Source organism: Scyliorhinus torazame, chromosome 5 (genome assembly GCF_047496885.1).
Source record: "Scyliorhinus torazame isolate Kashiwa2021f chromosome 5, sScyTor2.1, whole genome shotgun sequence".
Taxonomy (NCBI): domain Eukaryota; kingdom Metazoa; phylum Chordata; class Chondrichthyes; order Carcharhiniformes; family Scyliorhinidae; genus Scyliorhinus; species Scyliorhinus torazame.
Genome location: NC_092711.1, coordinates 126,418,066 through 126,429,501, shown reverse-complemented (window position 1 = coordinate 126,429,501; position 11,436 = coordinate 126,418,066). Strand labels below are relative to the sequence as shown.

The 11,436-nt window shown below is 46.8% G+C and overlaps 1 protein-coding gene across 3 annotated transcripts; it reads left to right on the top strand.

Moving 5' to 3' along the window:
- Positions 1-223: 223 nt before the first annotated feature.
- Positions 224-11,077, top strand: LOC140421800 (uncharacterized). 3 transcript variants are annotated; one of them, XM_072506695.1, is made up of 2 exons: positions 224-307; positions 4,613-11,077. In XM_072506695.1, exon 2 carries the CDS (start codon positions 5,038-5,040, stop codon positions 6,325-6,327), a length of 1,290 nt encoding a protein of 429 aa, XP_072362796.1. In that variant the 5' UTR covers positions 224-307; positions 4,613-5,037; the 3' UTR covers positions 6,328-11,077. The 3 variants fall into 3 exon arrangements, with proteins under 3 accessions (XP_072362796.1, XP_072362798.1, XP_072362797.1); XM_072506697.1 differs by lacking the exon at positions 224-307 and adding an exon at positions 315-651; XM_072506696.1 differs by lacking the exon at positions 224-307 and adding an exon at positions 658-2,242.
- The last annotated feature ends 359 nt before the right edge of the window (positions 11,078-11,436 follow it).

Sequence of the window (11,436 nt, the reverse complement as noted above, 5' to 3'; positions counted from 1 at the left end):
AACTTCTTATTGGGGTTTGGAGCCTCCACCGGGTTTCAGTGAAACCTCCCGGCCGAGTCCAGCATCGGCACTGCGCATGCTCCAGCTCACAATGCCCAGGGAGTGATTGACGGCAGCTCTGGACCAGTCGGAAGAGAGGGGTAGGTCTGGAGGACCGAGTGGTTGCAGCTGGTCCTCCAACCATTCGGAGTGAATGAGGGGCGGGGCTGAGCCCGGTCGCTCACGTGGACTGAGGAGCATGCGTAGTGCTGATAGCTCAGGATTCAGGCGGTCGGGTGGAGTTCTTCAGCCGGTCAAATTCGATTGGGTGAGTCCTGCGGGAGGAATGGGGCCGGCGGGTGGGTCGGGAGACCTCATAAACACTCCGTGTAGGCCCCACAGTCCAAACACGAAGCTCGGATACGGCAGTTTAACCGGTGAAAGCTGCTCGGGCTTTTCCCCGAGACAGGCCCGGATGGGCGAAGAGAGCCCCGGCTTTGCTCCGCCTCCCATTCACTCTGATTGGCTGGAGGACCAGAAGCTCTTGTTCGGTCACCCAGACCCGCGTCCTCTTCCTATTGGTCCGAACCCGCCGTTAACCAGTTCCCGGGCATTGTGAGCTGGAGCAAACCCTTCACAATCATTATGTGGAGATGCCGGCGCTGGACTGGGGTGAGCACAGAGTCTTACAACACCAGGGTAAAGTCCAACAGGTTTGTTTCGCACCCCAATATGCCAACATCTTCATGCACAAGTTTGAACAGGACCTACTCACCGCACAGGACCTTCAACCGACGTTATACACCAGATACATCGATGACATTTTTTTCCTTTGGACCCACGGCGAAGAATCACTGAAACGACTACACGATGACATTAATAAGTTCCATCCAACCATCAGACTCACCATGGACTACTCTCCAAAATCAGTTGCATTCTTGGACACACTCGTCTCCATCAAGGACGGTCACCTCAGCACTTCACTTTACCGCAAACCCACGGATAACCTCACGATGCTCCACTTCTCCAGCTTCCACCCTAAACACATTAAAGAAGCCATCCCCGATGGACAAGCGCTCCGTATACACAGGATCTGCTCAGACGAGGAGGAGCGTAACAGACATCTACAGACGTTGAAAAATGCCCTCGTACGAACGGGATATGACACTTGACTCATCGAACGACAGTTCCAAATCGCCACAGCGAAAAACCGCACCAACCTCCTCAGAAGACAAACATGGGACACAACCGACAGAATACCCTTTGTCGTCCAGTACTTCCCCGGAGCGGAGAAACTACGTCATCTTCTTCACAGCCTTCAACACGTCATTGATGACGATGAACATCTTGCCAAGGTCATCCCCACACCCCCACTACTTGCCTTCAAACAACCGCACAACCTCAAACTATTGTTTGCAGCAAACTACCCAGTCTTCAGAACAGTGACCACGACACCACACCACACAACCCTGCCATGGCAATCTCTGCAAGATGTGCCAGATGATCGACATGGATACCACTATTACACGTGAGAACACCACCCACCAGGTACGCGGTACATACTCGTGCGACTCGGCCAACGTTGTCTACCTCATATGCTGCAGGAAAGGATGTCCCGAAGCATGGAACATTGGCGAGACCATGCAGACGCTGCGACAACGAATGAACGGACATCGTGCAACAATCACCAGGCAGGAATGTTCCCTTCCAGTCGGGGAACACTTCAGCAGTCAAGGGCATTCAGCCTCTGATCTCCGGGTAAGCGTTCTCCAAGGCGGCCTTCAGGACGCGCGACAACGCAGAATCGCCGAGCAGAAACTTATAGCCAAGTTCCGCACACATGAGTGCGGCCTCAACCGGGACCTGGGATTCATGTCGCATTACATTCATTCCCCACCATCTGGCCTGCAAAATCCTACCAACTGTCCTGGCTTGACACAATTCACACCTCTTTAACCTGGGGTTACCCCATCTCTGGATCTGTAAAGATTTAATCACCTGCTAATGGTCGCATTCCAAGCATTGTTTGGCATCTTTGAATCTGGCTATATATGTGTTTCTGGAACATACCTCTTCATTCACCTGAGGAAGGAGCAGCGCTCCGAAAGCTAGTGACATCGAAACAAACCTGTTGGACTTTAACCTGGTGTTGTAAGACTTCGTACTGTGCTCACCCCAGTCCAACGCCGGCATCTCCACACCTGAGGAAGAAGCAGTGCTCCGAAAGCTAGTGTTTGAAACAAACCTGTTGGACTTTAACCTGGTATTTTCATTTTTTTTTCATATTGTAAGACTTCTTCCTGTGCTGTGCAGATGCAGCATTGGTTCACAAAGGGTAGGTCGTGTCTGACTAATTTGGTAGAATTTTCTGAGGCCGTTACCAGTGCAGTAGATAACGGGGAGCCAATGGATGTGGTATATCTGGATTTCCAGAAAGCTTTTGACAAGGTGCCACACAAAAGGTTGCTGCATAAACTAAAGATGCATGGCATTGAGGGTAAAGTGGTAGCATGGGTAGAGGATTGGTTAACTAACAGAAAGCAGAGAGTGGGGATAAATGGGTGTTTCTCTGGTTGGCAACCTGTAACTAGTGGGGTCCCTCAAGGATCAGTGTTGGGCCCGCAGTTGTTCACAATTTACATAGACGATTTGGAGTTGGGGACCAAGTGCAATGTGTCAAAGTTTGCAGACGACACTAAGATGAGTGGTAAAGCAAAAAGTGCAGAGGACACTGGAAGTCTGCAGAAGGATTTGGATAGATTAGGTGAATGGGCTAGGGTCTGGCAGATGGAATTCAATGTTGCCAAGTGTGAGGCTATCCATTTTGGGAGGAATAACAGCAGAATGGATTATTATTTAAACGGTAAGATGTTAAAACATGCTGCTGTGCAGAGGGACCTGGGTGTGCTGGTGCACGAGTCGCAAAAAGTTGGTGTGCAGGTGCAACAGGTGATTAAGAAGGCTAATCGAGTTTTGTCTTTCATTGCTAGAGGGATGGAGTTCAAGACTAGGGAGGTTATGCTGCAATTGTATAGGGTGTTGGTGAGGCCGCATCTGGAGTATTGTGTTCAGTTTTGGTCTCCTTACCTGAGAAAGGACATATTGGCACTGGAGGGAGTGCAGAGGAGATTCACTAGGTTGATCCAAGAGTTGAGGGGATTAGATTATGACGAGAGGTTGAGTAGACTGGGACTGTACTCATTGGAGTTTAGAAGGATGCGGGGGGATTTTATTGAAACATATAAAATTATGAAGGGAATAGATAGGATAGATGCGGGCAGGTTGTTTCCACTGGTCGGGGAAAGCAGAACTAGGGGGCATAGCCTCAAAATAAGGGGAAGTAGATTTAGGACGGAGTGTAGGAGGAACATCTTCACCCAAAGGGTTGTGAATCTCTGGAATTCCTTGCCCAGTGAAGCAGTTGAGGCTCCTTCTTTAAATGTTTTTAAGAAAAAGATAGATACCTTTCTAAAGAATGAAGGGATTCGGGGATATGGTGTGTACGGGCCGGAGAGTGGAGCTGAGTCCACAAAGATCAGCCATGATCTAATTAAATGGCGGAGCAGGCTTGAGGGGCCAGATGGCCTACTTCTGTTCCTAGTTCTTATGGTCTTATGTTCACAATCATTGTCAGCTCCCTGGTTTGCAGCTGCGGGGCTTCTCCCTCCTGGGAACAGGCCCAGGTTAACGGGCACCATCCTGTTTCAGCCACTGGAGGATGGTTCAGAGGATGGGGGAGGAGGACAAGAAATAAGAGCTCACACTTTGCACTCAAATCAATGAGGACCCTGATCTCTGGCAAGGAAGGAAACCCTGGCAGGTGGGCGGGGAGGATTCACAAACACCCGCTGGAGGCCCCAAACCCCCAATAAGACCCATTGGTTTTGTCAGTCGGCAGGCAGGAGCTGGAGAACTGCACCCAGGCAGAGGAGAGGGAGGGAGAAAACTGGGAGTGGAGGGAATAAATGGGAGTGCAGATGGTGAGATGGGTTTGGATTTCAGCCAAGGGAGGAGGGAGAGTGTGTGGGACTGGGATTTCCAGCTTTGGGGGAACAAGAGAGAAAGAAATGTTCCAGAGAAACTAGAATTGCCTGTTCAGAATTTCTATCCTGGACTGACAGTGATGGCTTTTGTAAACTCCTTTTACAGGGGGTTAGAATTGGAGAATTTGCACATAACAAACTGAACCCAACAGAAAGGTTTGTCTCTTTGCAAATTCTATCCTGCATTGACAGTGATGACTTTTGTAACATGAGAGATTACAGCTCTCAGGAAAGATTAAATGGAGACGGGTGATGTGAGAGAGTGACCATCAATGAACCACAAGTCATAAATACAAGATAGTTATGAATAAATCCAAGGGGACAATACAGACAAAATTATTTATTACAGGTTCAGAATGTGCAACTCATTACCATGCAAAGGAGTTGAGGAAAGTGCTGAGATGTTTCCAAAAGGAAACGGGACAAGCACATGAGAGAAAATGGAATTGAAAATCAGCTGAAAGGCTGAGATTTGATAGGTGGGAGAGTCGGAGATGTGTGCCGAGTATGGACAGCAGCAGAATCTGTGACAAAATGGCCTGCTTGTGTCTTATATATTCACAGTATTTCAATGTAATCTTCTTTTACAGAATATTTGCAGATGCAAACATCATGTCGAGATCTGATTCATTGATTCATCAAGATCGGCCTTTCAACGTGGAAGGAGAAATGTTTGTCTGTTTTGTCTTTTGGAAAATTTTTTTAAAATCACTGTGATTGGCAAAGCACCAAGACACAGATATCCAAGTAATTTTCCACAGTTAGCTGGAACTGAGTTTTAACCAATCACACAGCATGAAATTAAATTGCAGCATTTACAACAGGGAGACACCGTACTCAGGCTTCAACTGATGATCCAAGTTGGAGAGACATAAGGACATTCGCACCATAGGAATCAAGCAGCAATAGGACATTCCGCCCCGTGAGCCTGTTCCACCATTTAATAACATCACGGCTGATCTGATAGTGACCTCCAATCTGCATCCCACCTGCACCTGATAACTTGTCGATAACCATGGAGAAACCGTGGAAATGTGGGGACTGTGGGTTGGGATTCAATTACCCATCTGAATTGGAAACACATCAACGTATTCACACTGGGGAAAGGCCATTTACCTGCTCCGTGTGTGGGAAGGGATTCATTCGGTCATCATACCTCCTGACACACCAACTTGTTCATACTGATCAGAGACCGTTTAAATGTGCTGACTGTGGAAAGAGCTTTAAACGCAGAAAGGATTTACTGACACATCAACGCACTCACACTGGGGAGAGGCCATTCACCTGCTCCGTGTGTGGGAAGGGATTCACTCTGTCATCCCACCTCCTGAGCCACCAACTTGTTCATACTGATCAGAGACCTTTTAAATGTGCTGACTGTGAGAAGAGCTTTAAAAGCAGAAATTATTTACTGTTACATCAACGCACTCACACTGGGGAGAGGCCATTCACCTGTTTGGAATGTGGGAAGCGATTTAAGGCTTCGTCAAACCTCCGGGTTCACCGTCAGGTCCACTCTGACCAGAGACCGTTTAAACGTGCTGACCGTGAAAAGAGCTTTAAACGCAGAAATGATTTACTGTCTCATCAACGCACTCACACTGGGGAGAGGCCATTCACCTGCTCCGTGTGTGGGAAGGGATTTACTCAGTCATTATACCTCCTGAGACACCAACTTGTTCATTCTGATCAGAGACCTTTTGAATGTGCTGACTGTGAGAAGAGCTTCAAAAGGAAAATTAATTTACTGAGACACCAACGTACTCACACTGGGGAGAGGCCATTCACCTGCTCCGTGTGTGGGAAGGGATTCACTAGGTCATCCCACCTCCTGACACACCAACTTGTTCATAGTGACCAGAAACCTTTTAAATGTGCTGACTGTGAGAAGAGTTTTAAAAGTAAAAAGGATTTACTGAGACACCAACGCACTCACACTGGAGAGAGGCCATTCACCTGCTCCGTGTGTGGGATGGGATTCACTCAGTCATCAGACCTCCTGGCACACCAAGTTGTTCATACTGATCAGAGACCTTTTAAATGTGCTGACTGTGAGAAGAGCTTTAAAAGGAAAAAGAATTTACTGACACATCAACGCACTCACACTGGGGAGAGGTCATTCACCTGCTCCGTGTGTGGGAAGAGATTCACATGTTCATCCAAGCTTCTGCAACACCAGCAAGTTCACACTGGGCAGAAACCGTACTCTTGCTCCGTGTGTGACAAGAAATTTACTGAGTCATCCCACCTGACCAGCCACCAACTTGTTCACACTGATCAGAATCCTTTTAAATGTTCTGACTGAAAAGAGATTTAAAAGTAAACCGAATCTGCGGAAACACCAGCGAGTTCACACGGAAACAGAATCATAGCATTTACAGTGCAGAAGGAGGGCATTCGGCCCATCGAGTGCACCGGCCCTTGCAAAGAGCACCTTACTTAAGCCCATACCTCCAACCTAACCCATAACCCGACCTCACCTTTTTGGACACTAAGGGCAATTTAGCATGGCCGATCCACCTAATCTACACATTTTTGGATTTGTGGGAGGAAACTGGAGCACCCGGAGCAAACCCACGCAGACATGGGGAGAACATGCAAACTCAGCACAGACAGTGAGCCAAGCCCGAAATTCTGGGACCCTGGAGCTTTGAAGCAACAGTGCTAACCACTGTGCTACCGTGTGGCCCACATGTGGGAGCGGTACTGGGGAGAGGCTGTTTAACTGTTCCGTATGTGGGAGGAGATTCACTCAGTTAAACAACCTGCACAGACATCAGCAAGTTCACAGGCAACAGCAGGGTTTGGATTCAGCTGTTGTTGCTGCTGTTAGTCACATCCAGGACTGAATGATGCCTGGACGTCTGTTTCCAGTGGGGCTCCACAGTTTTCCGGTATATATCAATGATTTAGACTTAAATGTATGCACCGCGATTATACGGAAGTTGCTCATGTGTTTCAGACAATGAGGGAGAAAGCCATGGACTGGGTCAGGAGGATGCCGGCTCGTTGGTCTAGGGGAAAGATGCTCGCTTCAGGGTTTGCGCTACATGAAAGGGCAGCACGGTAGCATTGTGGATAGCACAATTGCTTCACAGCTCCAGGGTCCCAGGTTCGATTCCGGCTTGGGTCACTGTGCAGAGTCTGCATATCCTCCCCGTGTCTGCGTGGGTTTCCACTGGGTGCTCCGGTTTTATCCCACAGTCCAAAGATGTGCCGGTTAGGTGGATTGGCCATCCCAAATTGGCCCTTAGTGTCCAATATTGCCCTTAGTGTTGGGTGGGGTTACTGGGTAATGGGGATAGGGTGGAAGTGTGGGGTTGGGTAGGGTGCTCTTTCCAAGAGCTGGTGTAGACTCGATGGGCCAAATGGCCTCCTTCTGTACTATAAATTCTATGAAATAAATGGTCTACCCTGTATCCTCAGACTGCGACCTCTCATTCTGTACACTCCCACCATTGGGAAAATCTTTCCTGCATCTACCCTGTCAAGTCCTGTTGGAATATTATAGGTTTCTATGAGAATACAATCCTAACTGATTCAATCTCTCATACGTCAGTCCCACCATCCAAGGAATCAGTCTGGTAAACCTTCGCTGCGCTCCCTCTAGAGCAAGAATGTCCTTCCTCCGATAAGGAGACCAAAATTGCACACAATCATCCAGGTATGGCCTCGCCAAGGCCCTGTATAATGACAGCAAGATATTCCTGCTCCTGTACTCGAAGCCGCTCGCAATGAAGGCTAGCATATCATTTGCCTTCTTTACCGCTTGCTGTCGCTGCATACTTTCCTTCAGTGATGTGTACGAGGATATCCAGGTCTCGTTGCACATTTCCCTCTCCTAATTTATGACAATTCAGATAATAGCCTGCCTTCTCGTTTTGCTACCAAACTGGATAACCTCGCATTTCTCCAAATTATATTGTATCTGCCATTCATTTGCCCACTCACTCAACTTGTCCAAATCACACTGACGGATCTCTGCAGCCTCCTCACAGCTCACCCTCCCACACAACTTGTGTCATCTGCAAATTTGGAGATATTGCATTTTGTTCCCTCATCTAAATAGTTAGGTGACGCAGTGGTTAGCACTGCAATCTCACCGAGCTGAGGACCATTATTCAATCCTGGCCCCAGGTCACTGTCCGTGTGGAGCCACGTTCTCCAAGTGTCTGCGTGGGTGTCATCCCCATAACTCAGAAGATGTTTACCTCTATTTGCGCGATTCACTCGGTAATGCCGTCTGCAGTCACACAAGGGAGTTCATACTGGGGTGAGGCCGTTCACCTGCTCTCAATGTGGGAAGGGATTTTGTAATTCATCGCACTTCCTGAGGCACCAACAAGTTCACGACTGATTACAGGGATTGGATTCTGCTGTTATTGTTTCTGTTCTCAATAACATCCAGGACTGCATTTGTTCATTCTGTTGGTCAATGGGGATGTTCAGAGAGTTTATTTCTGCTGGACTGGCTGGTCTCATGGCTTCGTCTTCAATGGTCTGATTCTCTCTGAGCCTTCTTGCGAATATCTAGTTTCACATTTCACAAGGACCAAAGAGTGAAAAGGTGTTTGGAGGTTAGAAGATGTTTCATTACCATTTCTGTTTGGACACCCCCAAAATCATGCCACATTGCCATGAAGATGGGCTGTGGTGGTTACCTGGTTCTTTTGTTTAATTTATCTTGGTGCTTCTCACAGAAGAACATTATTCGGTTATGAGGGGCAAGTTATCTGAGGTGCACTGGGAAACTACTTTAAATAGTATGGTGGGAGACAGGCAATCACTAATATTTATGGAATTATTTCAGATTTATACGGGGATCGGTTTGCTCAGTTGGCTGGATGGCTGGTTCGTGCTGAGCCACACCAACGGCACAGGTTAAATTCCCATACCGGCTGAGGTTAGCCATGGTCTGTGTCAGTATTTGTGCTCCACATGATCCTCCACCCACCCCTCTATATGTGTGTCCCCCCCCCCCCGTCCCCCCCACCAACATCTCCTTCTATTCCTTTCTCCCTCATGTATGTATCTAGCTTCACATTCAATGGATTCATGCTGTTCATCTCAACCACTCGCTGTGGTCGTGAGTTCCCGATTCCCACCACTCGCTGGATAAAGAGGTGTCGATTGAAATTCCTATTGGATTATTGAATCCCTTCATAATCTGAAAGACTTCCATCAGTCTTCTCTTTTCCAGAAAAAAGCAGCCCCAGACTTTCCTGAGTGTTAAATGCTCTCAGTTCTGTATATTATGAATCTTTGTTGCACCTTATCCAGTGTCTCTATTTCCTTTGTTCTAAATGGAGATCATCAATGCTGACAGAGCTCCCAGTGTAGTCGAACCATCGTTTTAAACAAGTTGAACATTTCCTCCGTACTTTTCAATTTTATCCCTCTGGAATGGAAGCCTATATATGGGCTCCACACTTTATCATAGATTATCATAGAATGTACAGTGTAGAAAGAGGCCATTCGGCCCATCGAGTCTGCACCGGCTCTTGGAAAGAGCACCCTACCCAAGGTCAACACCTCCACCCTATCCCCATAACCCAGTAACCCCACCCAACACTAAGGGCAATTTTGGACACTAAGGGCAATTTATCATGGCCAATCCACCTAACCTGCACATCTTTGGACTGTGGGAAGAAACCGGAGCACCCGGAGGAAACCCACGCACACATGGGGAGGATGTGCAGACTCCGCACAGACAGTGACCAAAGCCGGAATCGAACCTGGGACCCTGGAGCTGTGAAGCAATTGTGCTATCCACAATGCTACCGTGCTGCCCTTTAGGAAGGATGTGAAGTTCTTAGAGACGGTGTAGAGGACATTTACAAGAATGGCACCAGAGATAAGGGACTCCAGTTAGTTGGAGTGACTGGAGCAGCTGAATTTCTCTCCTGAGATCACAGCATCTGGAGGGTGGGGAATGGGGCCATTCAGCCCTTTGAGACCGTGTCGGCTCCCTGTGGAGGAAGTCAGTCTGCCCATTGCCCCGTTCGTTCCCCAAATCCCTGTGGGTTTATTTCTCTCAGTGCTTGTCCAATTTCCTATTGAAATCCTTCCGTCATCTCTGTGTCTGCTCCCTTATAGGCTGTAGGTTCCAGGTTGTCACCACTCCCTTTACATGCACACAAGGCTGCTGGAGCACAGAGGAGTCTATTTGGCCCATTTTTCCCGTGACAGCTCTTTGTACAGCGACCCATTTAATCCCAGAGTTCGACTATTTTGTTTTCTTTTTCAGAATGTATCAAATTCCCTTTTGGAAGTTACAGTCCAAAGAGATTCCAGCAACATTTATAGACAGTGCATTCCAAATCACAGCAACTCGCTGTGTTTTACAACAAATAATTGTGCATATGGTGTGTCTGGAATTTCACAGAGTATTCAAAATGGTGTCATTGACGTGGTTATTGCACAAAATTAAGACTCAACCTTTATCAATAAATTGGTGAGGACACCAAGTGTAATATATCCTCGTTTGCAGACAATTAGAACAAATATACATTTCTATAAAACCTCTCACTACCACTGGACCTCCTGCAGTGTTTTAAAGCCAATGGAGTACTTTTGAAACATATTCACTGTTGTAATGTAGGAAACTAAGTACGCATGTGTAATCACATTTAGTTTTTAAATTGTTATTTTCATTATTAAAATTTTTTTTAGAGTACCCAATTCATTTTTTCGCATTAAGGAACAATTTAGCGTGGCCAATCCACCTACCCTGCACATTTTTGGGTTGTGGGGGTGAAACCAACAAAACCACGAGAAGAATGTGCAAACTCCACACGGCAGTGACCCAGGGTCGGGATCGAACCGATAACATCTGCGCCATGAGGCAGCAGTGCTAACCATTGCGCAGCTTTGCTGCCCGTAAATTGTTATTTTCATATTGTATTCACTGGCCTTAGTAATAAGGTCAAGGAAGCCCTTTTATACCTCTAACATGTGCCTTTCTGCAGCAATGTCACCTTCTGTACCTTTTCTATATTAACTATGTCTTGATTTCATCGCAAAAAAACAATAATAAAATTGAAGTTTATTCAGTAGTGAACATTGATTATGATTAGTGTATTAGGTAATTATATTGCAAAAACTAGATCTTTAATTTAAAAAATAACACGATCAACCAAAATTTTTCCAGAAACTGCAGAGCTATCAGAATTTGTTTGAAGAAATAAATTACTTGATAATTTTGAGAAGTTACGAGATGTGGTGAGAAGCCTGTATATAATATTACATGTACTCAGCAGTGTGACCTCCCACCAGTCGTTGGCGTCAGGCAGCAGTCAGGTTCCGGCTACCAGCAGAAGGTTGTCATGCATACACGAGACCAGTCACACATAAGGGTAGTTCCAAGAATTCTAATGTAATTCTGTGATAACTTAAGTCTGTATAGCATTCTGAT

What these genes read in the sequence shown, in the direction of transcription:
- LOC140421800 (XM_072506695.1), top strand. Translation starts at nt 5,038, where the DNA reads ATGGAGAAACCGTGGAAATGTGGGGACTGTGGGTTGGGATTCAATTAC.